Consider the following 18,262-nt stretch of genomic DNA (forward strand, 5'->3'; position numbering starts at 1 on the left):
AGAGGGGAAGATGGACAATCCAAAACCTGTGTGAGGACTTATGTGTTTGGTTCATTCAATCTCTCAAACCTCACTTGCTGGGTACCAATATCCACGTGAGGGTAGGAGGAGGGCACCCAATTGGAGTGGTGAACTGCATTTGAGCGTCTCAACTCCGGGAATTAGTTACTCATCTGGAGGATCTTGTAACTCCCTCCACACCAGCAGAACAACACTGCCCTACTCTGAACTGAATGGTTATAGCCATCTTTGTGGAACCCATCCAGCAGGTTGCCTTCATGGTCAACCACCCCAGCAGCTTGGAACTGGTAAGTGGTAAGGACTCCCATACTCCACTGGAAGAAAGGTGGAAAAAAGTGCAGTGCAGAGTTTGAAGGGACTGCAACACCCAAGTCAATGCAATGGATGATCATGAAACCTTATTTTTAAAAGCAAACCACATCAATTTATTCAATCTAGACATGGCAGAGATGGGCAGCAATCCCCTTCTGCTCTACTCATGCAGTCCATGGGTGTTACGATCTGGGATGGGCATATTATGAAGCAAGTATCATCAGGAATTTACACTCTAGTGATCTTATGAAACACCCCATTTCAAGGGTGAGTGTACACAGTCATAGAAAACGTATAAGAATCAACATGGCTTACAATGCAGATATGATAGCAAGATGTCTGCGAATGGTTATAGCCAGCTATGTGGAACCCATTCTGAGTACAAACAGAATACCTGGTCAGGTACCACTTGCCACAGAGCAGGATCAACAGTGAAGCTGTAGCAAGGGTCCTTAAAAGAAAACATTAGTAAGAACTTACCTCATGTCACAGCTATGCCAAAGTCTGTATAATAGCCAAAGGCGGTACCCTGAGGGAGCAGAAACATTGATGTGGTGTAGGTGGTGGTAGATGAACATCTGCGGAGTTGTCCACATGCCCGATCGTTGAATCTCCTCCAATGGCCAATGAAGACGAGAGGCAAGGGAGAAGGAAAGGTGATGGATTTGATGTGAGGAAATGTGAAAGAGACAATGAGGAATAGGCCAACTGGATCAAATGTCAAACTTAATTCGTCAAGGCACACAGGGGATAGGTCACAGGAAGAGGAAAGTTGCCAAGGGATAAAAAGGCGGGAATAAGAACCCTGGAAGGAAGCTGTGTGAGCAATATGACAACAGAGGGCATGGACAGGACAGAAGAGTTTTTGGATCAGGATGAGGGTAGAGTTGAGACATAGAGTATAGGCAGATAGGGGAAAAGGAGGACTGACCTTCTTGACCCACAGAGGTCTCATGAAGGAAAGCACAATCTGGATAAAGGATAAGGTAGGAGGAGTTGTACAAAGTCAAGGGCCAAAATATCTGATCTATGATGCTTGTAGGCCAGCAGGAGGAGGAAATATGCCCTCAAAAAGAGGTGAAACAGGGAACACATCAACAGTGGTTCAAACAAAGGTAAAATGAGGGCATGAAGGACCATGATAATATCTGGGAGAGATGGATGCCTTGGTGGCTGATGGAGCTGGAAGGAATGGATCAAGATGAAAAGGATAGAGAAAGCAAAGAACCTGCAGAAACGGGAAAAATGGAAGGTATGGGATAACACCACCCGAAACCCTGAAATCAAAGAGACCAAAGAACCCCTCTCAGAGAGCCATGCAAGAAACTCAGAGACACAGGTAACCATTGGGTGAGAAGTCCAGAAACCCCACCTCAATGCCCAAGAGTGACAAACACTCCACTTGCATTGACAGACAACCAAAGAAGAAGGGTGAATGGAATGGGTTAAATGTGGAGATACTCTGTGAGAGAAACCAGAACTCCTTGCCAAGGACCTGATAAAAGCCAGATGTGAAGATGGTGGACTGACAGTGTGGGATGGAGCACCAGTGACAGGAGTTGATGGAACAGGTCGGGACAGAAAGGAAGAGGAAGGACCACTTGCAGTTGAAGCAACTGAGGGAACCAAGGTTGAGTGGGATGGTAAGGAACAATTAGAAGGACCTTGCATGGAGTGGCATGGATGAGAGAGACCACTTGATGAAGTAAATGGATGGGAGGGTAAACATAAAGGAACAGATGAGATCAATCCTGGCTGAAGGCATCGACAGCCAAGACTCGAGGATGGGGAACCAGCGAACAAAACCCAAGTATTTTGTGATTGAAGGAGGTGGTAAAGGCATTGATATAAAGCATACCTGGATGCAGACAGAGCCACCAAAAATGGCAGGATTCAGGTACCACACAGTGGGATAAATGCAATCTGGCCAGAAAAGAAGATCGCCTACGAGATTGAAAACACCCGGTACATGACAAATCAAACAAATTAGATGTGTGTGGGCCTAATAAATAAAATCCCTAGTGTGAAATCACAGGGATCTGGACCTGGTGCGACCTTGGTGATTAATATAAGCCACCAAGGTAGAACTGTCAGAATGGCTCATAACCAAGAGATAGAAAATGATCCAAAGCCCAACAAACAGCCAGGAGGTTGATGTATCTGTGAACAGATGTAAATCTTGCCGCAGAGGAGGAAGCGGGACTCCTACTGACGTGTGGGCCCTGTTCAACCACCAATGGAGATCATCTACAAGGGATGAGGGAAAGGATATAGAAGTATCCAAGGGATTCCGGGTGATTTCCACTGATCGTGAAGAACCCATTGATGAAACTGCATATGGATTGGACCCTGCCAGGGATATGAGAGGAGTCATGAAGGACCACACCCCCAAAAGCGATAGAACCTTGCGAGCTGTAAGTAAGGGAACAAACAGGTCTTTCCAAAAGGCCTGTTCCCCAGAATGCAGCTGGAGGAGAAAAGGTTGGGCCCCACTGAGATGGGTGTGAAGAAAACAGCCAAACCAATAAGGTATTGGTAGGACAAAGGAAAGACTTCTCCAATTTGACCAACAAGCCCACCCACGCAGAATCGACCAGGAACTGACAAGTGTGACAGGCCGACTCCCTTTTGGAATGAGTAAGAAGAAGACAGTAGTCCATATAAGCATGGAAGTGCAACCCCATGTTATCAATATGCCAGGCAAAGGAGCAGACCACATGGCAAAACATGTATAGTGCTGGGGCTAGGCTGAAAGGTAAGGTGCAAAACTGGTATACAACCCCCTCGTGGATAAACCAAAGATACAGATGCAAAAGCTCTGCCACAGGAATGTTTAGGTAATCATTGGAAATGTTCACCTTGGTCATCCAAAGACCTGGATAAAATGTTCACCAAAGAGAAAGGTATGTCTCCATGGTAAAGCAAGGAATGTGAACATACTGATTGAGACAGGATAAATGGATGACAGGTTGCCAGTCCCTGGTCTTCTTGGGAACCACAAACAGGTAGGAGTAAAACCCCCTTAAACCTGGTAGAGCTAATTCAATAACCTGTTGTGTGATGAAGTCTTGAACCACCTCTTACAGATGCTTGCATGTCAAGGGATTCCAAGGAGAAGGGAAGGTAACGGGAACACTGGAGAAGAGAAGGTAACAGGAACACTGGAGAAGAGAAGGTAACTGAAACACTGGAGAAGAGAAGGTAATGGGAACACTGGAGAAGGGAAGGTAACGGAAACACTGAAGAAGGGAGAGAAAGGGGATAATGTATCCCTCATAGAGCATGCTGTGAGCCCAGATATTGGCAAGAAAAGGCCCCCATCGATGAACGAAATTCATAGTCACCAGTACTGTTGTTTGTGGTTCGTGCATCATCAAGTAAATTGTCAACTGTGGCACTGCAGGAAGGTAGGACAGGAAGAGGTTGGGAAGGGGAAGGTTGGGGGACAGGAACTGGTGCTGCACCCAACCCCGACTGTGACAAAGGAGCTACCAATTTAGTAAGGGTAGAATGTTGATGAGCCGAGGCCACCCACGACTCCAAAAACTCAGGAACTGAGTCAAACATATAACGCCTCAAAAACAGCACCATGTAGAGGTCCTTCAGATAAAGAGCCAACAGATCCCAACAACAAACAAACCATGAAAGATGACAGATGAGCTAATGTAGAAGTAAGGATGGAAAGGATTTCAACAGAAAAACACTCAGGGTTCCTGTGAAGAACCTCTGAGAGTAGGTGAAGGGAGGAAAGGTACCTTAACAGGGTTATGAGGGTGAGATGAAGAGAAGAAAAATGGGCTTGGGTAAGTTTGACAGGGTAATCTGGGTTCACCTCCAAACAGGTAGAACTGACCCCAACAACTGCTGGTTGAGAAAGGGATAGTCCGCCCAATGATAAGCTAGGGCAGACTGATCCGAAGTCTGTGGGGTACAAAGCATACTAATGCCCTCCTCCAATTGAGAGGCAAATTGGTCCAGTGAACCTTATTATCAGAGGATGGGGAAAAGACTAAATAGGGTTGGGAGGTTGTTTTATGTAAGAGGGAATGTCTAGAGTCATAGGAAACAGGTGTAAGAGACAAAACACCACATACTTGAGAGATAAAGTCAGAAAAGACTGCTGATGGACAAGCTGAATCATCATGTAGCAAACAGGAAGGCATGGCAAACTTCAGGAGGGAGGAGGAACAAACGATCCTAATCATTGTCAGCCTGGCCAGGCTTGAAAGGCTCAGGAGGAAGTGAGGCAGAAGTAGGCAATGATATATATCTCTCGAAAGAGTTGCCCGCACCCATGGCTGAAGTACGGCATCAGATGTTGGCAAAGTATCCTAAGTGCTAACTGTAACTTCGAAATGCATAAGCAAAAAAAAAGTTGCAAAAATGTGGAAGTAATGCTCCACAACTGTGAAGTATAGTAACTAAAGTTAAAAATGTATATATAAAATGCAAAAAAACTTTAAAGTAACTGAACAATGTATGAACTCGATAGCTGCCAAATGAGAAGTGATAGTTCGGTAGTCGTTAGTAAAAGGATTCATATGCATCAGGTGATAATAGTGCTCTCCTACTGGTGGAGAAGTGACTCATGATGATTTGCATGAGAGACGTGTTGGAACTTTGGATTCTAACAGAGGGATGATGAAGGCTTGTGGCATGTGTTTCTGAAAAAGTTTGCATACAGAGGGCAGCAAAAAACCAGAAAAGCTAATCTTGTGAGATGAGAAAGATACTTTATCGGGAAATTCATTTCACTTGAATTAAGTATACTACAACACTAATGTTTCAGTTTTAATGATAACTAATAAATAATTATTTTGATCAATAACACTGTACTACATTAGAAGAAGCTACTCTAATAGATATAAATATCTCAATAAATATTTTTAATGTTTGAGTTAGAGTATCAATAATACAAGTTATAATATGTAATTCTTGAGTGTGTAAAAATATAATGTAGCATACTAACCTGTTTTCCAAGAGATGGAGATGTAACAGTAATCATTCCTCCTGAAAGCTGAACCACCTTTCCCTTATTCTAAAACAATTAGAAAATCAGTTCTGTTGTTGCACAGAGAACCTTATAATTATTATATACAAAAAAACTTTTTTCTTCAGATTTTTTAATTTTATTGAAATGTTATTTATTTGTCATCTGTAAAAGAATGATCAAGTTGTTGAAAATGTACATTCATGCACTAAATAGCTTTATTGGGTAAATAAAGAAAATAGTTGACTAAACTAAGTTCTCCCCATATTTATTGTTAGTTAAATCTTTACAAGAAGTTACATGTAGCTGAGTTGACGTGAAAAAAAAAAAAAACATTTCAACAATTTCCAGAATTTTCATAACACAGTTTTACAAAAGACCAATAGCTTCCTCTTTGGTTCACTATAACAGCTTGATACAAATATTACAATGTTTCAAGTTACACTGAAAAATAACTTAGCTATGAGATTTGTTTCCAATGGTTTCACCAAGTTAACATGAATTCACACCTGGTATTTCAAAATTTTGGAAATATTCTTTTGTGTATATTTATTTTTTATTGTATCAGTCTACATCATATGAGGTAAATTTCAATTCCATTTTTTCTTTTCTGTATTAATTTTATTTTCTATTGCAGTTTAATATAAGTTACTTTTAGCAGATGCTGTGTTTTGAGTAGCTGTTTTAAATCCTGTTATTGTAACAGGATTATTAAACTTCCCCAATCTTACATTAAAATTTATTGCAAAAAAATGTGTGCTATTTGAAGAAATGTGAAAGTAAATTATCACCACATATATTAACAATATCTCTTTTTAGCAGTGGGCTGGCTGTGGCCTAACGGTTAGCATGTGACAAAAACATTCTCTACACTTTAGGGTTGTGGGTAGACTACAAGAGTGGCAGTCAAATCCCATTATTCAGCAGGAGAGAGTTGTCTCAGTATTGGCAGTGGGTGCTGTTGTCTTGCTTCCAGTGTACCAGTTCAAAATTAGGAATAACTATATGCAGATGGTCCTTTGTGTATCTTTGCATGAAATGTAATAAAACTAATGAGATAAAGTTTAACAGTCTAAGCTCTTCTAACTCTGCCACAGATTTTAAAAGATCATTTAATAGATTATCCTTTAAGATAGTTTATTCCTATTATTTTGCCATTTAGAAAACAAAACTGAGCATTTATACTAACACTTTGTGATATATATTCTATCCAGTATATAGTTTCACCTAGTTTCCCATGTAAGTCTATAAAAACTATTAAGCTTGTGAGAACCAATGTGCATAACTATTTTTCTGAGCTCATCAACAGTATAAATCTCTCTTCAAAATTTCAAAATCTTTAGTACATTTTAAGTACCTATTAATTTAATTTCTGCAAGTGTGACTACTTTACTAGTTATTCCATTATCAAAGTCATTAATGAAACAAGAAACAGCAAAGGACCTAGTACAGATCCTTGTAACAACCCATTGACTTATTATTAAAAAATTATGTTTTCTACCATTCAAACAATTTTTGATTCATTTAATTAGCTTATCTCCTGGTTCATCATATGCAAACCTTCCAGAAATCTCTTATTGGTACCATACTAAAAGCTTTCTGAAAGTGTAAGTACACGTGCACCAACTCTAATGCATTACTCATGTCAAGATAACATTTTCAAAGAAAGTTAACAAGTTTGTAAAACATAACCTTTCTAAATACATTTGGACTGTCTGTAATGTTAAACTTGTCTAACTGCTACTGTGGAATCTATCTACCTATAAACTAAGCTTCTCAACCACTGAAATAACACTAACTAGCTAGTCATTAATTGGATAACATTTAATTTTCTGGCATCTAACTGCTTTTAATGGCTTTACTAAAAACTAAGTGAAAAATATTATGCTAACATATACCACTAACCAAAATAGCTAAGCAGCATAGTTGTGAAATGCACAGATTTTGATAATAAAAAAAGAGTGAGGGAACAAATATCCCTAGACATTTGTTTATAGTACAATTTTTAAATTTCTCCAACTTTTTATTTCCCCTTTTTAAACTCCCTTGCTGTTCCAAGCACATGGTCATCCTGGAAATACAGTAAATACCATTTAACAGCAATACTGACATTAGAGTTTATTTTCTTTAGTGAATTAATTGCCGATAAAATTATGATTTATTATTTTAATTATTTAATTTTATTATTTGAGATTCATTTCATAATTCATTCAACATCATACATTTATCAATAAGTTATAAATAAGCGAGATTAAAATTTTAAACTTACCCAAACTTGATTTTTTCTATTTCCAATCAATATCTCATTTTTAACCTATAGCCAAAGAAATTCTGGTATCACCATATATCATAGACTAAGATATTTTTAAAAAATGCAAGTTTTAAATTTTTTTGTGCACAGTATTCACTAACAAGAATATAATTATTTATGCTCAACATCAACAAATCACATTTTTTGCAATTAACTGAAAATGTTTATGATTCTTAAGTTGTTTTATAATACACACACATTGTTTTCTGTGGTTCATACTTCCTATTTCTTTGCATAATATTGATAATGTTTTTGCCAGAGTAAACATGTTTCATTTTCTCATACATTAACTTTTAAAACACATTAAAGACTAAAACTTGCTTTCCAAAGAACAACAATTGAAAAGTAAAACAACAACAATGTAAACAATTCCTTCATACTAACATTTGTACTTATAAAATTTCACTTAGTTCTAGATATAAGTAAAAATAAACTTGTATGTATTTGCTTTCTTATGTATCTTCATACATGGACACCTGCTCTTAAGAGCTAGAGACTTTCCACCCCACCTAAAATTCTTACTTGAAATAGATCTCGAAAATAAAATAGGATGCTTACAATATAAATAGTAAAATTTAAAAATAATTTTATAAACAGTATAACTTATCAGATTTTATACTTTTATCACAATGCATGAGCTTTCTCATGAATATTGTTATAAATAGTATAGCATGTTCTAGAAAACTCTAGTGTAGCTTGAACAACATAAAACAGGTGTGGAGAGGTTAAAGACAGTGATAGATACAGTGAATTTCATAAAAAGATTTCAAACTGCAGGTGGAAACTCTCAATATAAATAAAGGAACTGAATTATATTAAGTTTATATCCATCAGCAGTAAATATCATTTAAATTTTTTCTCAGTGATAATTCTTCATTGTATCGGTCATTGGTTAGGCCATACTTCAAGTACTGTTCAGTCTTGGGTACCTTGCCTAAAAAGGACACTGAACTGTTGGAAAGGCTTCAGAGGAATGCTATTAGGACAGGTTAAGATCTCCAAGAGTTGGAGGAAATCCGATTTGTGTTTTTGAATTAATTAAGGGAACTGACAGTGTTAATATATTATCTTTTTTCATACTTAATGAAGAATGGTAGGACATAAATTTCAGTAGGATAGAAATTAGCTTCAGCTAAGACAGCTTTATTTTCTAACAGGGTGGTTGGCCTCTGGAATGGGTTGCCTTCATATATGGTGGATGCAAATAATATAAGAAGACTTTGTAAATATTTGAATGATAAGGGCTGGCCTCGAGTGTTTTATTTTTATTTTAAAGTTTAGTTTAGTTTAGTGGATGGGACAGACTAGATGTCCTTAAAGTTAACATTTTCCTTACCTGCTTATGAGATTTGCATGCCACTAGCTTTGAGCTACCTCCCATCTAAAAAACATGTTTAATGTAAACTGCACTAATGCATCATATCATACAACAATAACCCTCCATCAACAGGAGGGTAACACAACTTCCTTACACAGTAGCTTCCTCTAATAAATTCTTAGACCAGGCAAGAAGAAAGTGTACCAGAAGTGTAATATGGTTAGGTCTCTGGATAAAGAATGGACCCAAGGAAAAGACAAATGTTGGTGGGAACCCCGAAATGGAGACATATGTGCCAAGTAACACTAAACAACCCGAACCAGACACTGAAGATTATCTGGGTCTGAAAAAACACAGAGATGAGAAATTGAAGTGAATGGAATCAGAGAGAAAGAATAAACACCTTCGGGTCGAGGGTGAGAAGTAGTGAAAGAGAAATCAGAAAGCATTAGTGGGAAATACATCCTAATGACAATGACCATAGACAAGTAAGAGAAGGTAATATGTTTTCAGAGAAAGATGATATAAGGAAAACAAAGCCAATGGCTCAAACGGTGCACGTGTAAGAACATGTAAAAAAAAAAACACATTAAGGTCCCAGTCAGGCAAGGGAGTTGGTGAAGAAGGAAGGATCTGAACAAAATGGAAAGAACAGCGGAAAGAAAAAATATTGAGGCAATAGAAAAGGTGAAAGGTAGTTGATAAAGCTGCTTAATAACCACCAATGGTGAAAACCAACAATCCATGGTTGAACAAACATTTAAAAAAAGCTGAAAGGTAGGCCACAGTAGGACAGCCCGGAGGAATGGAGTGGCAGATGGACCAATGGTGAAGAATCAGTCATTTCTATTGATAGATGGGTGAAATTTAGGTATGAGAGGAAGGGTGCACAGTTGGAGAGACCAGTTCGGTGTGCAATGGATCAGACAATTACCACAGATGAAGATGAAGGGATGACACACCTGAGTGAAAGAGAGAGATGTGTGTGGATGATGCAAGAGAGGGTAGGAATGGAGCAGAGAAAGAGGGTGCCTGGATTCCCATTGACAAAGCAGAGGAAACCAGTGTTGTGCCTGCAAAAGAGATGCCACCAACAGGACAGGACTCAACAAGGAATGCTGCATACCAAAATGAGGACATGAGGAAGAAGACAAAGAAGAGGGTAGGCATATAGAAAATGATGAGACCAGTCCTGGCTGAGAGCATTGACCATCAGAGCTGAAAAATGAAGGAATGGGTACCATAAGAGGGGAATTTTGGTGTTGAGAGGAGTAGCAAAGGCATCAATGAAAGGTGTGCTTGGCTAAGAGCAAACCCAACAAAAAAACCTGACAGTAGAGAGACAACTCCATGAGTAGAATCCTGTATGGCAAAAAGAGGCAATCAGCATATGACAAGCCATGAGATGTACCTGATGGAAACAAGCACAAAACAGCATGTCCAATGGGTGGAAGCAAAGAGTCCTGGAATGATTACATCCTTGACACTGATATAAGAAATGACCATATAACTGTCAGAGTGGATCATGATCAACCAATCCATGAGAAAACAGAAGAAATGGGAACATACCTGATAGACAGTAAGAAGTTTGAGCATGTTCATGTATTTTGCTTGGTCTAATAACTTAACTGGCATAAGTCATGAAAATAGCTGACTAAATTTTGCTATTAAACTGTGAATCTTGTAGTCAAAAGTAAAACAGAAATTCAGACAAACAGTATGCCTTTAAAGTAATAAATAAAGGAACTTAACTACTTTAATACAAAAATAAACATCAATGGTGGTTGTAAGAAATAATATGTGCAGATAATTAAGTGGTTTCTATCTCAAGGGAATGTAGAGTAAAAGCTTTGTTATCCGGCATTTTTCAATCCAAAAAACTCTTGTAACCAGAAAATTCAATATCTCCAAATAAAAATGATCATTGTAGGAACTGGAATTCATTACAATTCCATTCAAAATGTTCTGGAATACTCTCAAAGCTTCACAAAAGAATACGACTGCCACTTAGTGTTTACTTTTTTTACTGCTGGGCTAGCTTCAGTTGCTAACAGTCTGTGCTGTGATTCATGTTGTGCTTGCTTAATCTGTAAATATTTTCTAAATCCTAAAGTTATGGCTTCTAATTATAGCAAGAAATCAATGTTTTTATGCAGATTTAAGTGTATTACAACATTTATTTCTGTTTAAAACAGATATTTTTACAAATGCTGTAGAAATACAGTAATTTAGAATGTTAACAAAATGTCAAAATATTTCCTGTAAAATATCATAAGGGAAACACTTTTGTAACTGAAATTCACTGCCAAGTCCAGCAGATGCCAGACAATACAGCTCTTACCATAATTTGGAAAAAAAAAAATTGAATTGCTTAAGTCCTCAACTGATTAAAAATGGAGAATCTAGTAACTATGGGCTACTTGTACACATTAGAGAATTAGTTTTCTTCCTACCAATGTTAGTAAAAAAAAAAAAGTCTAAAATTACTATTCTATACATTTTATTATTTTCACTCATTTCTTTAATAACAAAACACCTGTCACTCTAAATAGTAGTTCATTATGATACACACTTCATAGGACCTGCCTACAAATATCTATCTAACAATGTTAATCTTATACAAAGACAGGATCAATATATTCCTATGAATATTACCACACATCTACAAGCTAATATTGAAAGCTAAGCATTTCATATAGAACAAACTTACTTTTCTTTTGAGGTTGAAAGTTTGACCCCTACCAAGAAACCCATTTTTCCTTGCTGAAACTGGTAGTTCTTGTCCACGCCTAGCTTTAATAATTTGTCTAGCATCAGTTACATTTCTTCCACCAAAATTCAGATTTCCTCCTCTATTATTTCTAAACCTCTGAGTCTTCATTTCTTTTTCCTTTTTTGATAACCTGAGGAAAAAGAAAAGGAAGAAGTTAATAATGTTATGGCTTTATATACTTCATAAAAACATACAAATTGGGCTAAAAAAAGGAAAAGTAGTTATAAAAAAGTGTATATGTTTACTCAATATATACTGTCTGAGTTACCTGGCATTGCACGGTGAAAATTTAGATTTGAAAAGTATAGATCAGTATTTTTTTTCAGAAAATTATTCAGTAAGTAGACAAAAGCTGTGATGCAAGAAATAAAAAAGCATTTAATCAAAAAAGCTTTATTTGAAATTAAATCATTTTTGAGCTTGTCTTGTTCTTTGAGCCTGAAGTCATACATCATGTTGCTTCTTTGTTTCTTGCTCTCTGTAAGTTATTTGTCTTAATTTTTGTGCTTGAAGTCTGGTTTAATGTTGTTCAGAAGTTTCTTGCTGTCTATATCCAGCTTGCCTTGGTGATTCTGACTAAACTCTGGCTTTGTGCTGTTCAACAGTTTCTTGCTGTCTTTGAGTAGCCTGCCTTTCAGCTTGAGCTCGAAGTCTAACTTTACATTGTTCCAAATTCTCTTTCTGTATTTGAGCAGCCTGTCTTGCAGCTTATACTTGAAGTCTTTGATTGGATTCTTCTTCTGTTTCAGCTGCTCTTTGTGCTTGCATTCTTTTAGCGGCAGAAGACTTTCCATAGAAAGGGCGTTTCTTGGGTGCCATAATCACCTCTATCACTAAACAATAATTTGCAATTCACAAAGTTAATAAATCACTTATGAAACCACTTAGCACTATTTGAAGAAAACTGTTTTTTGGAAATACTAAATTGACAGCAAGGTGATCTGAGCGTCTCCCGCCATAACGCTTTCTATGTGCAAAACATGCTAATGTTTGTATGTTTATTACAAAAAAATGCAGCAATAATAATTAATTGTCAATTTCGTCATTAAACTCTACATCAAATACAAAATAAATAGCACCTTTAAATTTCTTGTAAAAACTGGTTATTATGAAGTTATTTTAATATTTGTAAGTTCAACCGTTTGGTTTCCTATAGCGAACAAAATAAACAAATAAACAAACTTCCTCTTTTATATATATATAGATAGATAGATTCTTCAAGATCTTGTTTTTGTCATCTTATGCCTTTTAATGAAGATGGGAAAATTGACAGGGAAATAATATAATATCTGATAAGATGAAATGTGAAATTATCTGCAAGCATCAACCACCAATGAGGAGTAGACCAAACGTAAAAATTGATGGACCCTACTTGTAAGGATAGAAGGAGATATGTCCCTGGAGAAATACGAATCCTATGGAATGTAGAGTCAAAGACAGGAGCCACAAAAGTGAGAGGTACGAGCCAAGTAGCAATGCACATCATGAACGGGGCACGAAAGTCTGAATCTGACTGATAATATAGGTGTGAAATAGAAGGAAGGGAGATAGGAAAAAAGGAGCAGTCTCCTTCCCAAGCAGCTGAAGACTTAGGGAGGAAGGACTGGTCTGGATAAGGAAGAATATAAGAATGATGGAAAATGGTATGGAAAGAGTCAATAGCATAGATATCTGAACTATAGTGACCACAGGAGAGAAGTGAGAGGAAATCTGTCTTAAGAGAAAGGTGGTACAAGTTGCAGGTTGTCAACAGGTCGAAAAGGGCAAGGGTAAGAGCGTGCAGGATGACATTGAGGTACCAGTCAGGCATGGGAACAGGGCAAGTGGGTCTATGGATAAGGAAGGACTTGAACATAGTGGAGAGAACTAGTGAGGAAATACCTTGCTGTATAGAGAAAGGCAAGATGTTGTAGACAAGACTGCCCGATAATTGGTAATGGTGGAGATAGATGATCCACTGTCAAACTGTAGAAGGAAGAGAGATGGGCGACGTTAAGACAGTAAGGAGAAAAATGGTGATGGATGGACCAGCAATGTTATGAGGAAGATGTATGACAGGAATGGGAATGGAAAGGTTTCCTGATTGGAAAGTCTGGTTCAACAGGCAATAGACCAGACTAATCCCAAATGTGAAGGTGGAGGGACAAGATTCTGTGATGGAACAATGACATGTGAGATTGAAGCATGAGAGAGAGTTTAGTTAGCAGAGAAAGAGGTGGTTTGGTTATCAGTTGGTATAAAGAGGGAATCCAAGTAGAACCAGTCAGAGGACATCACAAAGTATGTCTCGAATTAAGGCCAGGACCTGAGGTAAAAGATAGACAGGGGTAAGCATGATAAAAAGGATAACACTAGTCCTGGTTGAAGACATCAACATACAGAGCAAAGTGATGAGACAAGGTGATTAGAAGAGAAAAAGCTTGGAAATGAGAGGGGTGGCAAGGTATATATGAGTGGAGTCCCCAAGAGATAGCACCCCAAACAGAAAATCTGGGGGTGAAAAGATCATTCTGTGAGAGAGGTGGTCTGCAACCAGATCCATAGCATCCTGTACATGGCAGGCAAAGAGACAAACCTGTTGAGAATTGGCCAATAAGGAAGGTCCAGGGTTTGAAAGCAAGGAGTCCTGGATCAAATTTTCCTTTGGTGGTTGATGTAGGAAAAACCAAGGAGTTCTCAGAATATATCATAAAAAATAATAGACTATGAAGGGTAAGAAAGTGGAACATTCCCAATGGACTACCAGGAGTTTAAATGCACTGACATGGAGACAGGACTCATCCTGGGTCTATGTGCCACATGTGAAAGTTTTGTTTAAAGATGTTCTCCAACCAGAGGGGGGGGGGAAGCATCATTGAAGAGGTGTAGGTCTAGTTTGGGTGGAGGTAATTGAACACTGATGGTGATAATGGATCTGTCCAGCTACCATGATAACCACGAATACTGGTGACTAGTAGTTCCATAGCTCGCAGGCAGATAGGAAGAGGCTGAGAAATAAGTTGTAAAACACTCCCAGATGAATAAGATATTGAGTGGGAGGAAAAATTTTGGAAGTGTTAATGAACACCATCTCCTTGAGACTTTGCACATAGATGAGTTCAGAAGAAGAAAAGGAAACACAATAAGGGCTGAGGAGAGGAAGAGAACTGGAGAGAAAGTTCTTAGGTAAAAAGCAACCCCTGTGTGGATGAAAAATGTGACCACAGGAGTTTAAACTGTGACAGCTGGGCATCCACAGGACCCGACTCGACTTAATCATTACAGAATAGCTCTACAAGTCTGATGCCAAATAGTAGATGCCTCATAAACTAGTGTATTCACAGTTTGTAGAAAAAGGAAGGAAATTAAGTTCCTTAAACATCACAACAATTGTTAAATGTATAATGTGTTCAGTGCCAAGGAAAAGAATGAAGATTCCCAAGGGTAAAAGCATATAGTGAGCTACTGTGCAAGGAGATGTGTTGCCCTCCTATTGGTGGAAGCTTTTGCTACATAATGTCATTATGCATTAGTGCAATTCACAAGAAATCTTGTGAGATTAGGTGGGAGTTGTCTAAAAGCTAGTGGCATGCAAATCTCTAAAGCAGAAACATGGGGAAGATAGCTGATTGTGTGCAGAAGTGTGTATTGTTTCAGAATTTATGTATTTATTTCATCAGTTTCAGGATGCTTTATTTTCAGTCCATGTTTGATCAAGACAAGAATTTGAAAAAACGTTCTGTTCATATGGCATTGCTTTTCATTTACTTCAAATCAAATTAATGTTAAGATACATTTTTAATAAATACTTTTGATTGTTTGCCTTATGTTTGAAAGCAAGCAATACAAATTCAAATCCTTGTGTGCTACTACTGCCCCTGCCATATCCCAGCCAGCCTGATGAGCTTTGTCAGAAATTGATGTAGCATATACTGTGTGGTTGACATATTGTTGTAATATTTTCTGTACTTTCACTCTTAAGTTCTTAGAATATTTATGCAGTAGTGTTTTACACTCTGTACCAGTTCTTGAATAGTAATAATCTCTCAGATAACTTCACTGGAATAAGATATAATTAATAAAGCATATCCACCGTGAATCTAGTATTCTTGGACCATAAGTTGCAGCACTGATCACCACCACCAACAGAACACCAGTATTTTCAAGCCTGATTACATGTATAATCTGGAGTAAATATCCTTGAACAATTTTATTTCAGACAATAAAAGTAGGAGGAGTAGGGATACTGGAAAGCCCTGGGGAATTTTCAGATTAAAATTAATTAATGTGATCTTATTAAAGATTACCCAGTGATTGTTTGGATAATCTCTCATTTCTTTGTGCTATATTCTGAGGATAACAGAATAAGATGACATAAATTTAATATTTGGAAAAGAAATGCTATGCTCCAGTTAAGAGTTGTTTTTTATACCAGAATGATTGGCTTATGGAATGGTTTTGTGACAATGGTAGTGGAGGCCAGCACCTCATACAAGAGCTTAAAAAGAGAATTGATATTTCTTTTAAAATAAAGTGTGGGTCTAAATTTTTTATTTTTCTTAAGGGTGGATGTTCCACAACAGCCTTGAAGGGCTAAGTGGTCCCTTGTTGCCCATATGTTGTGACTGTGAATGTTATGGAGGGTTGATAACATACTGGAGGGTTGATAACATATTTACTGCTGAGCCTAAATATTCAACAATGTCTTTTAGTTTCATAACTTATTCAAAGTTGTTAATAATGAATTATTTAAATTGGTTTATGTTTTATTTCTCACACTATTTATGAAAACCCTTTTTGAAATATTTAATTATGACTTGCTGACTAGTTAAACCAGTGTCATTTTAAAGTCATGGGTCTTTACAAAATTGTAGAAGAAAACAGTATAAATTTTGAGTTTAGTGCATAAGAAAATTCTAGCTACTGATAATGATTATGCTTCTTTTAAACAGCTTACAGCCAGTGCTGTGCGACATAAGAAACAAACAGCATATACAAGGTTGCTTAATGTCTGAACGTATTTACAGCCAGGGCAAATAGATGATTAACTAGAGACCAAAAGCAAAAGAGGGAACTTGGAATCAAGAATGGATTCCAAAACTACACAGGGAGGAGTACCCCAAAGGAGGTGGAGCCATCAAAAATGTGAGGATCGAGAGTAGGCCACTCCTTGTGAGAAAGTGTGTCAGAAATGGAAAGGCAATCACAAATGAGGATAAAAGCACCTGGAACATAACAGTGACACTCAAGGAGACATATGTCAAGTGTGTGGGTTCAAAAAGGAAGATCCACTGTATACTACAAAGGGAACAAGAATAAGTGCCCCCTTGACGATTGATACAAGTTCCAGTTTTATTCGTTATTTATGATATAAATACTACAGTTAAGAGTTCGGTAATGGTAAACTTTAATTTTAAACTAAAACTGTAAAGATAATCTTGTCCTAAAGTAAAGTAACTACAAAATAGTAAAAGTTATAATATTATTAGTTAAATTTAAGAGATATTTCGAACTTCGTCGTCTGACCATTAAAATTTTTTTAAGATTCCAAATGTTATAAAATTAAAATTTAGTAAAACTAAATTATTACTCGAAAAACAGTAGGACTCGTACTTGTAATCATACTAATTGTACTAGTATTACTGAGTAGTACTCCTAGTCCTAGCAAATTAACTTGTAAGTTTTAATATTAATCTAATAAACCATACCAAATTTATGCTTTCTTTATTACAAAAAATTCTAAGATGAAATATTAATATAAAAATTACCTCAGTTTTCGCCCCCACAAAATAATTTCGATAGTAACGTAACTTGTAGTTGTGGGCAGTATTAATATCGAGTGACATCTGGTGGTAGAGGCGAAAGGAAATTACCTTATTTCCAAACGTTCTGGTTATTAAATCCCGAATCTCTACCAAGAGAAGAAGGTTAATAACTCTTAGAATTATAATGCATATATTGTATTAACCACTCAGTTATATACATATTTTTCACTAGTTCCGCTAGACAGATTATAGTATATATTTCAATAATATTACTTGCCAATGAACCGTGTTTTTTTTTTTCTCTCGAAAGTGTTTGGAAATATCTAAAATTAAAATTGCATTAAACTGTCTGGTTGAGACAGGTGTGCGTGAAAAATATTTACACCAGAGCAATTTTCTCACCTACAAATATACGTAACAAATCAAATTTTGACGTTGTGTACTTATTTCATTAGAAACTACAGTCTTTAACTGATCATAATGAACGGCTGTGTGAGCTGAAATGTTTCTTATTTTGATCCAACATTACTTTTGTCTTTGTTAACAAATACTGGTTTCAAATTCAGTGAAATGATATTATAAATTATCGTATTATATTTGTGGAATATAAATATATATGTATAATTTCTAGTTATGTGTTTCAACAATTGTTTATAAAACATTTCAATCATAAAAATGACAACAGTTAATGAAACAAGTCTGTCTCTCTACAAGTATGTTATTGTTACGTCTCCGTTTGTTAATTAACTTTCCGTAACTTCGTTCCGACGAAACTTTAGCGACACAAGTCCTT

General features: G+C 37.0%; 1 protein-coding gene across 1 annotated transcript in view; it reads right to left on the reverse strand.

The window, feature by feature from the left end:
- The window catches only part of LOC106473371 (polymerase delta-interacting protein 3-like), a 36,933-nt gene extending 19,385 nt beyond the window's left edge, over positions 1 to 17,548 (reverse strand). The window contains exons 1-4 of the mRNA XM_013934055.2: positions 17,473 to 17,548; positions 11,663 to 11,855; positions 7,593 to 7,637; positions 5,303 to 5,371 (exon numbers count right to left, since the gene is read on the reverse strand). Coding sequence (XP_013789509.1) covers positions 5,303 to 5,371; positions 7,593 to 7,637; positions 11,663 to 11,833 — 285 coding nt within the window. The 5' untranslated portion in view covers positions 11,834 to 11,855; positions 17,473 to 17,548. The remainder of the gene's footprint in view (positions 1 to 5,302; positions 5,372 to 7,592; positions 7,638 to 11,662; positions 11,856 to 17,472) is intronic.
- Positions 17,549 to 18,262: the final 714 nt, after the last annotated feature.

The sequence above is a fragment of the Limulus polyphemus genome, unplaced genomic scaffold (genome assembly GCF_000517525.1).
Source record: "Limulus polyphemus unplaced genomic scaffold, Limulus_polyphemus-2.1.2 Scaffold6115, whole genome shotgun sequence".
In the NCBI taxonomy this organism is placed as follows: Eukaryota; Metazoa; Arthropoda; class Merostomata; order Xiphosura; family Limulidae; genus Limulus; species Limulus polyphemus.